General features: G+C 36.5%; 1 protein-coding gene across 3 annotated transcripts in view; it reads right to left on the bottom strand.

Moving 5' to 3' along the window:
• LOC149832041 (hyperosmolality-gated Ca2+ permeable channel 1.5-like) overlaps positions 1-13,613 on the bottom strand; it is a 138,023-nt gene extending 124,410 nt beyond the window's left edge. Inside the window, exons 1-2 of one of the 3 annotated variants that reach the window (XM_090014277.1) lie at positions 13,435-13,613; positions 2,355-2,745 (exon numbers count right to left, since the gene is read on the bottom strand). In XM_090014277.1, coding sequence (XP_089870403.1) covers positions 2,355-2,668 — 314 coding nt within the window. In that variant the 5' untranslated portion in view covers positions 2,669-2,745; positions 13,435-13,613. Of the gene's footprint in view, positions 1-2,354; positions 2,746-12,588; positions 12,718-13,253; positions 13,311-13,434 lie in introns of those variants that run through there. The other 2 variants (XM_090014278.1, XM_090014279.1) reach the window with 2 other exon arrangements.
• Between the last annotated feature and the right edge of the window lie 464 nt (positions 13,614-14,077).

Below are 14,077 nucleotides of genomic sequence, written 5' to 3'. Positions count from 1 at the left end.
ATCAGTACTACGATAGAGTACCTAGGGACGTTCTCTGGTGGACAATAATGAAGAAAGGTGTTTCTCTCAAGTACATTAGTATAATTAAGGATATGTATGAAGGAGTAGTAACCAATGTCCGCACTTGTGGAGGGGTGACAACCAATTTTCCTAGAATGGTTGGGTTACATCAAGGATCTGCTTTAAGCCCTTTCTTATTTGCTATAGTGATGGATGAACTTACGAGATCAATTCAAAAAAATGTGCTGTGGTGTATGTTGTTTGCTGATGATATTGTTTTGATTGATGAGTCTAGAGCTGGGGTTAATGCTAAGTTAGAATTATGGAGACAGACATTGGAAGCAAGAGGTTTTAAGTTGAGTAAGACTAAGACAAAATACATGTAATGTCGGTTTAGTAAGCAACGAAGTAGTGATGGGAGTGTAGTGAAGCTTGGTGAACAAGAAATATCGGTAGATGATTGTTCCAAATATTTGGGATCTATCATTCAAAAGTATGGAGAAATTGATGGAGATGTAAATCATAGGATAAAGGTTGGGTGGATGAAATGGAAAAGTGCAACTGGAGTATTGTGCGATCGTAAAATGCCATTGCGGTTGAAGGGAAAGTTTTATAGGACGACTATTAGGCCCGTTTTACTATATGGTACGGAATGTTGGGCTGCCAAGAGACATCATATTCAAAAAATGAGTGTAGCTGAGATGCATATGATGAGATGGATGTGTGGAAATACAATAAAAGATAAGATTCGGAACGAGGAGATACGTAAGAAGGTAGGCGTTGCACCCATTGAAAATAAGATGAGAGAGAATCGTTTACGGTGGTTTGGACATATTCGGCGAAGGCCTAATGATGCTCCAGTTAGAAGGATGGAGAAATGGGAAAATATATTAGTTAAAAGAGGTCGGGGTAGGCCTAGGAAGACATGGATGGAGGTGATAAGAAAGGATATGAATGCTTTGAACCTCACCGAGGACATGGCATTGGATAGAAATGATTGGAGGAGAAGGATTCATGTGAAAGACCCAAAATGATTTTCTTTTTTGGTTCATATCGCTGACCCCAATTGTTTTGGGATGAAGGCGTAGTTATTGTTGTTGATTATCAGTACTACTATTATATATACATGGGTCGGCGGCCGATGTCTGCCTGCGGCCCAGTCGGTGTCGGCCCGTGGTGGGCTGAGCTGCCCGACCCAATGCCCACACCTAGATATCACCGATATTTTGTAAATATCGTGATATTATCGACAAATACAGGTCATCCGTTAATAAAGGTAAAACACGATATTTTAAAAATATATCCAGGAACAAAAATATCGTGATATTTAAAAAATAACTTATTTGATCTATTTTAAGCCCAAATTTTGTATTTTTGGGTTTTTTTGTATTTTAAAAACTTTTCAAAGTTATTTCCCTATATTTTTCCAAGAACAACTATTATTTTCTTATATTTCCTATTATTTTTCATATTTTTTGTATTTTTAAAACTCTTGAGATTTTCCAACTTTTGAAAATCTCTCTAAGAAATACCCTCACTGAGAAATTACATTTCGAATTTGATCCACCATGGATCAGCTCGTAGAATCGGCAATACACATGATCTATGTGCTTGCATTTGATCCATGCTACGAGTAAGATGAATTTTACATTAATTGTGTTCTCGGATGAACTAATGTCTTTGTCTTCCATCTTAGTTCCTTGGAGAAACTTTAATGGCTAATGAAAAAACTCCAAGATAGAAGAAGGAAGAAGATGGTAGAATGAGAGATTAGAGAATTCTAATGAGAATGGGAGAGGGAGAGATAACTAACATTGTTATTCCTCCTCACGAGGACCTTTATTTATAGATGAACTTAGGCAAGAGTCTCATTTCTAATATAAGAGGTTAATATTTATTAATCTCCTTTATTAATAAAATAATAAAATAAATTATAGGTCATAAGTCATTAGATTTTAAAATTAATTAAGCTAGAGAAGAAAGGTAGGGACTTCTTACCCACGATATAGGTGACTATGGTCGGAACAAGTGTAGGACCGCTATAAACAAAGCCCGACGGACAACAAGTTAAGAACTAGGAATACATATTACACCAAGCTAAATGAATCACATCAGGTTAGATTCATTAAATTCCAATTCTTTTTTACCCCTTATCATTATGCAATCATGAACATTCATTTTCTTCAATGCTCAAACAACTTCCAGACTTAGAGATCACTTCAGAAGTTATCTACAACACCAGATCTCATGATGAATATCTTGTACTTAGGAAGCCCCATTAAGTATCAAGGAAAACAACAAACCACAATGCACATGCTAAAAGAAATAAAAGGTGAAAAGCAAATGTTGCTTACCCAACCAGGTAAATTCGAAGGAAAACTGCAGAATCAAGTCCAGCATGGTCAATTAGTTCAGGTTCGGGCATTCTCAATGCTTCTGGCATCCAATGTAAAAATTTCAAGTAGGATTTTAAGTCCAAATTGACAAATTTGTTGACAAACATTCCCGAAGTTGTTGGACTGCTTCGTAAACCTTTAAGATACCACTTTGGAAAGTACACCCTATCATTGATTGGCTGCAGCCGGAGTACAGCAAATGCAATAAGGAATGCAATTGCTGTGAGAATATTTATTGCTGCGGTAAGGCCCATGTCAGCAAGTGTAGCCATTTATGCCTTGCAAAAACCAAGGAGTTTTGTATTCTTGTTGAATGTTTGGATACTCGAAATAGTTAATGAAATGCACCCTGAAATGCATAGTAAATTATATTAGATAAAATATAACAAATAAAATCAAAGTGATTCTCATTGATCTATCTTAAGGGGAAAAATAAAAAGCAGCATCTCAAGATTAAAATCAACCTCAAAAGTATTGCAATAACAACTCTAGGAAAATAATTAGTTGCAGAGAGAGAAGTTTCAAATGAAACTTTCAAAATAAAAAGAAGATTTGGACTATCCTGAACCGATTTATCAGATAACTGTATGATAAACAAAAAGCTTCTTTACTTTGAAAAATATTTGAGTACTTCAATTACAAGAAAGATTTTTCTATGCAGTAACATGTTTAGGAAAGACTTTTTTATGCAGGTAACATCTTTAGGCTGTTCAACAACACAAAAGAAAATGAGTTAAATTAGATAATGTCTAGTTAATCAACATCAATCTGTATCAGTTTCCTATTTTCCATAAAATGAACAATGTTAATTCACATGGTCCTGCTAACGAAGTGCAGCATACCAATGTTATCAAAGGCAAGACGAGGTGCTCAGTTAGGCAACACTAGTAGTATAGGAGTTGAGAGCCAAGAGTGTATGTAGTCATCTACACAAGCTTCGCACCACTTAAGGCAATCAATCATAATAAAAACTTTCTGTTTGTTCGGTACTGAGGATCCAAATAATGCTTCCATAAATTTTCGCAAAATCTTTCTCCCATTACTTTTATCCTCCTATATCCCACTGCCATCCTGCCACAGACACCTCCATCATTGTCCAATTATCCCAGTTCAATCCGAAAACAATTGCTTTTGAAATACGAGTTCACACCTAAAGAACACTAAAACGACCAATCCCCAGATAAGCGATGATGAGGATTATTAAGAAACAATTATTGATATAAGAAGGCTTGACAAAGAGAATATCAGTCTTGCTCAATTCCAATCAGATTTCCATCTAATTAACTAAAAGCATATTCCACGGGCATCTCAGAATTGCCTACCAGCATATAGAGCCAAGAAATTCTAACACCTTCCTAGTTACAAAATTTTTCCATTTACATCTTAGGAAGAAAATGATCCTATTGGACAGTTGTATTTCAAGCTCCACGGCACAACATTATATTGGTATAGCCTTCACAAAATCTACCCTGATATTTCTAGCAAGGCATTGTGCAGTGGAGAGAAGAGAAACCCTTGAGCCATGAACATGACATATGGAAAAAGAAAAAAGAAAGAAAGAAACTACATAGCAAATAAAGGGATTCAACTGTTTGACAGATGATGCTCAATGCACAGCATTTGAAACTATTCCTGTTAAGATAGGAATGCACTACAACCAAGCTAGCTTGTGCTCAACCCGTTTAAGCTAGGCTCAGACCTGGACCCGAGCTCGAAAAGAGTCTCAGGCTTGTTCAAGTAAACAAGCCATGCTTGATAAATACTCTTGAATAAGATCAAGAAGTTTGCAAAGTGGGATTGTAAAAGGATTATGTACTGCTTGTGTTGCATATTTGTCCGAAAAAGAAGTCCTACCCTAATGGGTAGGGCGTAGGGCTAAGGGAGGTGGCAAGTTTGAATCCGCCCATTCCACTTTTCTGTTAAAATATATGTAACTATACATATATATATATATATATATATATATATATTTTTGTCTATAAATATATATATATATATGTATAATACCCGATAGGGGTATTATCGACTTTTCACATAGTTGTTTTAGTAAACAACTATTTATTTTTCCTTTTTCACTTTTTATTTTTTCTTTTATTTTTGTGTCTCAAAATCCAACCCAAAAGGGGCCCCACATAGAGTCATTGGGGGCTCCCAACAACTCTATGGGAGCCCCCTTTTGAGACCCCTTTTTGGGGTGTATAAATAGGGGTGACCCCCTTTGTATTCTTCATGCTTGAGAGCTCTCTCCTTCAATAAAATGTATTTATTTTTTAGTTTGTGCCTTTCTCAAGGCTTGTTTATGTTGTCCCATAGTGGACTTGGCTATTATCTCTCTTGTGTATTGGACCATTGTTGGTCATTGTGAATGCTTATAGCATTCTTTATTTTTCTGCATACTTCATTTCATGGTATCAGAGCCATTCGGTTCTTAGAGGAAGAAGCGTAATATTCATTTTTACATATATTCTCTATCCTTCACACTCTTTGGTGACATCATGGAATCCAAAATCGACCTATCCTTCAAGCTTAATGGAAAGAACTACATGATGTGGGCATCGGCAATGGATAACAACCTCAAAGGTAAGAAACTTTGCGGTTATGTTATGGGTTTCATTCCGGAACCCCAATTGGAGCTCACTAAGATGGAAGGAGGTCATGAAAAAGCTCTTGAGGGAGACGCTTGTTAAAATATGTGTACTCGTACACATATATGTATGTTGAAATATAATCCTTAAATGTACATGTATATTTATATATATATATATATATAAAGATACGTATACATATATATGTATATGTATCTCTATTTATATATATATATAAATATATTTTTTTTCTCTTCCTAAAATACCCTCAAGGGTATTCTTGTAATTTTTCATTTTACGCATATTCCAATTGGAATATGCATGTAATTTTTCTTTTATTTTTTAGTTTCTTTTTTTTATTTTTTTGTGGTTTGCGCCACCTAGGGAGGCTCCCCAAAGAGTTGTTGGGGAGACCCCAACGGTCACAAATGTGACCGTTGGGGGCTCCCAACGACTCCTTTGGGAGCCCCCTATGTGGCTCCTCTCTTGTGTTATAAATAGGGGTCTCCCCCTTTGTATTCTTCACTCCTTGGAGGAGCATTTGCTCCATTGTATTGGGTTTTTACCCTCTTCTTCCTTTTTCTTCAATGATATTCAACTTATGACTTTAAGTCATATTTTGCCCCTTTTGTGAGTTTATGTGTTAGCACATTATGTGCTTGTGTTGTTCCCTTTAGTGGGTATATTCGCACTTCATGTGCATGTGTATGAGTTCATTATTGAACCTAATGTATTCAATGTCACTTTCTAACAACGCTCGCCTCAAAGCCATTGAAGACCACCAAAAGAAAGTTTAAGATTGAGAGAGCAACCACGCCAAAATCCTTTCTTGGTTCATGAACAATGTCGAACTCAAGGTATGTGCTAATATAGCTAAATTTCGTTGAGCTAATGAGGCTTGGTTCTTTATGAAGGATATGTATATCCAAAAAGACCTTGCAAGAGCATATTTTTTGCAAAAAAAAATTAGAACCACCAAACAAGGTGATTCAAGCATACAAGATTACTATAGTGCATTAAATCCTCTATGGGATGAGTTGGCTCTTTTAGAGTCAAAATGGGTAGCTATGGAAGATATTGAACTAAGGCAAAAACAAATGGAACAAGACCGATTGTTCCAATTTTTGTTTGGGCTACGTCCCAAATTTGAGCAAGTGAGGTCTTCACTCCTCCGTAGATCTATTTTTCCATCAATAGAAGATGCCATTGCCAAAATCACACAAGAGGAAACTAGGCTTGGCATGAGTAAGAACATTGATGAAGTGTTTGCCATATCCAAACCCGGTAATAATGTCAAAACCTATAAACCACCCCATTTTGAAAAACATGGAAACAATAGTGGAGGAAGAAAGATGATTATATATTTATATGTCATCATTGCTATGAGTCAGGTCACATTAAACCCGTTTGCCCAAAGCTAAATAGAACATTCAAGCCTAAGGTGGCATCCCTTGAAGAATCTACCACCAAAGAAGAAGAGGGCAAGAGTGGCAACCTCAAAGAAACATTTGGCCAAATATTTATGGCTCTACAACAAATTCTCAAAGTTACTTCTTCCACATTGGGTGCGGCTATTACGTCTACATCAACACCCAGTACGTATTCTTGAATTTTAGACTCTGGAGCATCCTTTCATATGACCCCACGTGAAAATGTATTAACCGATGTATGCATCAATTCAAAAAGTTCATGTGTTTCTACGACCGATAGAACCTTTTTAAAAATCACAAGTATTGAAATACTTAACTCTAAAAACTCTCAAAACCTTTTTGTTTCAAAAGTAAGAGTAGTTCCAAAGTTAAATTTGAATATTTTTTCGATTTCCCAAATTGCCGACCATGGATGTGAAATATTTTTCTCATCTAATGGTTGCTTTGTGCAGGATCTCCAGTCCGGGAAGCGGATTGGGCAAGGCCATAGGAAGGGGGACCTCTATTATATGGATCATCTAAACCTTCCTACAAACTCTTTTTGTACTTATATCCAATATAAAAACATTGAAACTTGGCATAAAAGACTTGGACATCCAAGTTATTCAAAAATGTATCTTTTTCCATTCGGAAACAAATTTTGTAAAAAAAACAACATTAATTGCAAAGATTGTATTTTTTGAAAAATGAAGTCTATTCCATTTACAACTAGAACTTTTCTTTTCACAAGACCTTTTGAATTGGTGCACTCGGATGTTTGGGGTCCATCTACGATCATGTTTAAAGATGGTTACTCATACTATGTCACTTTTATTGATGACTTTACTCATTATGTTTGGATTTATTTTCTCAATCATAAATCAAAAGTATTTTCCTTCTTTAAAGACTTTCATATGAAAATACAAAATCAATTTTAAAGTAATATATCCATTCTTAGATCCGATTCCGGTGGAGAATACTTGCCCAACGAATTTCAAAATTATTTAAAACAAAATAGAAATTGCCATCAAAGATCATGTCCTAGAACTCCACAATAAAATGCACTAGGGGAAAGAAAACATAGACATATTATAGAAACCGCTAGAACATTGCTTATTTCTAAAAATATTCTAATTTTTTTTGGGCCGAAGCAGTCTTAACTTCAACATATTTAATCAATCGAATGTCTTCTTCTAAATTAAAGAATGTTTCTCCTTATAAAAAACTTTTTAAATTTTCCTCCGACTTCAATCGCCTTCGCATCTTTGGTTGTAAATGATTTGTTCTCTCACATAAGAGAGATAAGTTGTCTCCAAAGGCAATTGAATGTGTTTTTCTAGGTTATGGGGGAAATAAAAAAGGTTATAGGTGTTTTGATTTCAAAAATAACAAACTATATGTTTCAAAAAACATGACTTTTTTAGAAGATGAAAATGGTTTTGAAAAGCTACATAAACCAAATGAAATTGACTACATGTTCTTACATGATTTTATAGATGATATATGTGATGATTCTATTGAAAGTATAGATGATACTTGTGAAGTATCCAATATTGAAATATCACCACATAATGGTGATACTAATAATGAAAATATTCATGTTTATACTCGAAGAGAACAAGAAAGACCTATTAGTGCGGAGAAATTTTCTCAACTTTTCGAATCCTTGGAAGAAACCCCCGTTAGGCGGTCTTCTAGAGAATCCATTCCACCCAATAGGTTTGGGTCATATGAGTCTCTTGCACCAAATTTTCGAGCATGTCTAATAGCCTTACACTCATATTATGAACCCACTCATTATAATCAAGCCAAAACTCTACCTCATTGGATTGAAGCAATGAAGATAGAATTAGATGCTCTAAAAAAGGCTAATACTTGGAAAATAGTCAAGCTTCCTCCACATAAAAAACCTATTGGATGCCGCTGGGTCTTTAAGGTTAAAACCAAAAGTGATGGATCATTGGAAAGATATTTCGGGCTTCTATGTCTTTTTAGGAGATTCCTTAATTGTTTGAAGATGCAAGAAGTAACAGAAAGTCTCGTTATCCTCTACTGAAGCTGAATAGCGGGCTATGACAACTACTACTATGAAACTTGTTTGGCTTCAAAGTCTTCTCAAAGATATGGGAGTTGACATTATAGGTGCTTCAAAGCTATGTTGTGACAACAAAAATGTCATTTACATTGCCAGTAATCACACCTTCCATGAGTGCACCAAACATATAGAGATGGACTGCCACTATGTTCGTGATGAGTACCTACGAGGAACAGTTACTCTACCATGTCACATCAGAATATCAGTTAGCGGATTTTTTCACTAAAGCTCTTCCTGCTCCCTGCTTCACATTTCTTCTTGGCAAACTTTCGGTTATCTCTCCGTAAAGTTTGAGGGGGGGTGTTAAAATATATATAACTATACATATATATGTGTGTGTATAATACCCGATAGGGGTATTATCGATTTTTTTTTAGTAAACAACTATTTCTTTTTTCTTTTTCACTTTTTATTTTCTTTTTATTTTTCCTTTTATTTTGTGTCTCAAAATCCAACCCAAAAGGGGCCCCACGTAGAGTCATTGGGCCCCCCAACGGTCACATTTGTGACTGTTGGGGGCTCCCAATGACTCTATGGGAGCCCCCTTTTGGCTCTCCTTTTGAGACCCCTTTTTGGGGTGTATAAATAGGGGTGATCCCCTTTGTATTCTTCATGCTTGAGAGCTCTCTGCTTCAATAAAGTGTATTTATTTTTTAGTTTGTGCCTTTCTTAAGGCTTGTTTATGTTGTCCCATAGTGGACTTGGCTATTATCTCTCTTGTGTATTGGACCATTGTTGGTCATTGTGAATGCTTATAGCATTCTTTATTTTTCAGCATACTTCATTTCATTTTTTTCTTTTTCTTTTAATCAGAGTTAAACATCAAAGCCAACCTGAACTTGAACGTCATTGTTCAAGCTCGGCTGGAGCTCGAACCAAGCTTGTGCATTTCTTTTTTTTTTAAACTAACCGAGCTCAAACCGCCCAGGCTCGGTTTGAGCTTGCTCATGTGCAGCCCTATGTTAAGAGACATCCCACATGTCAGTTGCCCTGACAGGGTGGCATGAAGAGTAATAAGAAGTTGCAATATCCATCATCATCTCCAAGCACAACCTACTAGAAAACTGAAGGTAAGTCTGTCATAACTTAGCATGATAAAAGACCTTAGATAACATGCCAGTTTATGGGAAGTAGCCATAAACAGTTCTGAAACAAGTCAACTGAATGGAAAATTCCATGCTAGTACTGGCCTCTTTTGAGCTAATCTACATAGAGTTGAACATTTTGACAGCTATGTGGTTGACCATGAAAGGGTGTTAAAAATACTGATGTTATAAACTTATAAACAGTATTAGCCAATAGCAGCCATTAACTGAGAGCCAATATCATCTTGGTTCTATAAAGCATCAAGTGGTAGGAATAAAGCTCAAAATCATGAAACATTAGCCTACCTTCATGAATGATCAACTATATAGAGTACAAAGTTGCATGTAGAGAATGTTTTCAGTTACAACAACAGTGACAGAACTCATACCATGTAGTAATAGATGCTGACTTCTTAATCTATGGACAGTAGAATATTTTGGCATGACAGAACATCAGCTGTCAAAAATTTCTGGCACCAAAACAAAATTTTGAAGTTGATATAACAATATTGCCATGCACTTGCAGCACTAAAATAGGTAATTTAGGAAACCAACAATTTTTTATGCTATTCAAAATAGTTCAACTGATGGATATCTCTAACCAAATCTCTCAGGTTCAGATCTCACTAGTGTCATCACTTGCCATTTTTAACCAAGGTACATAAAAGGACTTGACTTGTACTGCAGTTAGGCTGCCAAAAAGAGAAGAGGCGAAAAGAATTGCCTTGAAGCTTAGAGAAATGGTAGATTGGTACAGAAAGATAAGACAAACAGTTTAGTTTTGATGGCTTTCATCTTTACTTTTTCAAGGAAGGCAAAAGGGAAATTCATCTTTATTGAATTAATCTTCAATCGAGAATCAGCCTATATCTATTTCTTTTGTTGTTTGTCTTATTTCTCATTCAAATCGTTGAATCTCATACTGTCATTTTACAGATTCTGTGACCACCATGAATATCACATTTCCTAAGGTCAAGGTCATGCTTTGCTCATCCCATTACAGTGTTTAAAAAGGGGGCACCATTCCTTACATTAGATGCACAAAACTTCTTGCGCCTATTGATGTCAGGGTCAAATTACTGCTACAGTTTATTACTGTGGAAGAAACAATAGCAAAAAATAAAAAGAAAATTAGCATGACCTTGAATACTCTATAAGTATCAAATTTCAAATGACCAGGGACTATTACGATGGACTTGATACTTTCTAAAGATATTTTGGCTGAAGTATTTGACCTTCCTACAACAAAAAATGTCTGAATGAACTAAAAACTTCTTATGCAGTAGTCGCAGACCAAAATGAAGCATAACAATGAATTGATCAGCAAACATTAAGAGAACATGTTATCAGTTTGCCTTGATTCAGCAACCCATCATTCATTTTGATAAGGTAGGTTATGCCCCTGAGGCCTTCAGGATCAATATGAATTGCTTGTTACTTATATTTCATGAAAAATTCCATGCTCCATGTTTTCTGTGTAAAGGCCCATTTGACTGATCATGAATAATTGCTCATAGACAAGTGCATAATAGCAACACCATCTTGCAGCAACAATTGTCATGATTCTTTTCACCAATAGTAAGAGGGGTCTCAATTCAACAGTTAGAAGTGAAAGAGAGCGAGAAGGTAATACAACAATAAGAGATGACACAGCTATGGCTGCAACAGAAATTTTGGATGTTTTAGACTTAATCCTGGACATAGAGTTTCCTTATTGTTGCATTTGGTTTATTTTGTTGTCCCAGTTTTCTTATTCAAGGACCAAGGGAATGAAACAGTGAAAATAAAACAAGTTCACTCAACAACGTATGAAGGATTTCGATATTACTTTACCATCAAAACATGTAAAAAGAAAAACTAGACAACCAGTCCATAACAAAGCCTCCAAAGTCAAGAACCACTATAAACTTGAAGTATATTCCGATTATGATGATGGTGATGTCGAGGGAGGAGAATACTAGTACATAATCTCTAACATAATGAACTATGTGAGTATGATTAACAATCCACATATCAGCAACCAAATGCATCACTTCTTACACAATAATAATCTAGCTTAGCCCATGTACTATGCAAAGGACATCTAACTGCTTAGCTCACATATGGTCAATAAATCAAGCTACCAATTTTCTCCATTTCATGAAGTTTATGTGAAATTTATTGTGACAAGAATTATTCATGGTGAGAGCAATCATCTCAGGTCCAAGAAAAAGCCGAAGAATTTTAAGATGCTTCTTCTCAAATGTCTCTCCAGTTTTTATGCAGCTTAAACTACAGCATGTGAATAATCGATTCTTCAAAATATCAACTTCATAAGCAAGGATGTAGCACCCAACATCTAGGAGAAGTGCAAGCAATTGTTCAACATCATGTCTTCTATAGAACCAGCTTCTCCAAAGAAGCTGAAGAGCTTTAGCCTATATAAGGCCCCGCTATGGAAACAAACTCAATTACTTGAATCTATACAATTAAATAAGGTTCGACGAACACTCTCTTCTGGACCTCCATTCATGACTATTTTCACATGAGTTGCCATAGAACTAATCTCAGTAAGTGATGGCAACCACAGAATCCAAGTAATAATCATGTATGCCTATATTTCAAATAAGTTAGCAAAGACAACAGGAAGCTACTGCTGCAGCCTCCATCCAAAGGCATTACCTTATGCTGATCTATGCTCCTAAGAGGATACCCGGTATCCTAAAGAACTATAAGTACTGAAAAACTATCTTCCCAACAGGAAGAAGGATTAGATACTGCACCTACCTCAGACTAGTCAAGCAAACTCACCTGATATTTTTGAAATTTTCTGTCACTTAAAGTTTAGAAGCACGTTCATAATTGATCTAAAGCTCAACAGAGTGAAATCGGAGAAGAATCATACTGAACCAAAACCATAAAAGGAACAATTTGCACGTGTGTGTGGGTGTGTGGACGCGAGCGTATAGATGAATCAAAATCAAGCAAAGCGTTGAGAAACAAAGAAAAGAGAAAATATTCGGTGTTTCAAATACTAACTTCTTCGCAGTCAAATTTTACGCATAACAACCTGCCACAGGATCCAATCTTAGGAGAACCTTAGATACCCACTTATCCATAAAACTAGAACAAGTTCGAATTTTGTATTATGCTCCAACACGCAACCTCCCAAGTTATCCCAATCACCCAAAGAAATGGGGTTCTTCCAAACACCCCCTTAGGACATGTTTGGATTCATCCACTTATCCATATAAACGGGAAAAGTTGGGATTTTGCATACTGGTAGTGTGCTCATTTGGCAACCTCCCAAATTACCCTCGTCTTGTGAAGAAGTGAGGTGCGTCCAAAACGAGCCCCCTTAGACCATGTTTGGATTCACCAACTTATCCGCATAAACGGGATAAGTTGGGACGTTGCATAGTGGAGAACAATACATATCCACTTATCCACATAAACGGGATAAGTTGGAATTTTGCATAGTGGTAGTCTTCTCCACAGGGTAACCTCCCAAGTTATGTCAGTCTTCTGAAGTGGGGTGCGTCTAAAACGCCCCCCTTAGGTCATGTTTGGATTCACCCACTTATCCGCATAAGCGGGATAACTTTGGATTTTGCATAATGGAGAACAACACCATATGCTTGCTTATCAGGATTATCTGGATAAGTTGGTAAAACCAAACACCCACTCAGAATTCCCCTCAGTACCTGGATTAGAAAACGAAAAGTAAAGCCAGATCCTTCACTCTCACCAGAGAATTCGATTCAAGTAAGAGAGAGAGAGAGAGAGGTTGGTGCAAATAAGAAAGGGACAGGGAGGAAAAAGGTGAGCTGGGAATGTGACTTTCAAAACGTTACCTTTGCATTCTTTCAGAAAAAAAAACGTTACCTTTGCAACGGCTTGATGGGGTTGGCTGCAACGGCAGATCTGTATCTGATTCGCTGCTTCCTTTGGACACAAAACCATCAACTCTGGAGCCCCAGCTCAGCTCTTCCAAAATCACTTCAGAATACACAAGAAGAAGAAGAAGAAGAAGAAGAAGGTGGGTGCGGAAGCAAAGTGAAAAAGCGGAATAGAAACCGTTGAGGGGAAGAAAAGTGGGATTCCAACAAAGAGAGAGAGAGAGAGAGAGAGAGAGAGAGAGAGAGAGAAAAGAAGGTGACGGGTAGACTAAATTTCCAGCTAAAATTTCTTTGTTGCCCCTGTCGGGTAGAATAAATGGTTTTTGACAGTCACATTTATTAAAATTTGAAATTTACTCGTTCGAATTGTTCGGTAAAAGTTAAAATCCATGGAAACTGGGATTCTTGATCAAAATATTCCTTAAGGAGGCGTTTGCGTATCACAGAAAATTCAGGTTTTTTGCAAAAATGCATCGACGGCATGAGTTTTCGCGGTGACCAAAATGCCAAAACAAGCATGAGATCGCAGACTTGCATAGACGGGTGTGCCATTTTATACGATGGTCCCCCCTTTTTCGTGAAAATGGTTCCCGTGGGGGTCCGATTCTGTTTCCACGTCAGTGGAATCC

The sequence above is a fragment of the Nuphar pumila genome, chromosome 7, assembly GCF_984573655.1.
Source record: "Nuphar pumila chromosome 7, dmNupPumi1.hap1.1, whole genome shotgun sequence".
NCBI lineage: Eukaryota > Viridiplantae > Streptophyta > Magnoliopsida > Nymphaeales > Nymphaeaceae > Nuphar > Nuphar pumila.
Note: the sequence above shows the minus strand (reverse complement) of the source record. Positions and strands in the feature narration are given on the sequence as shown.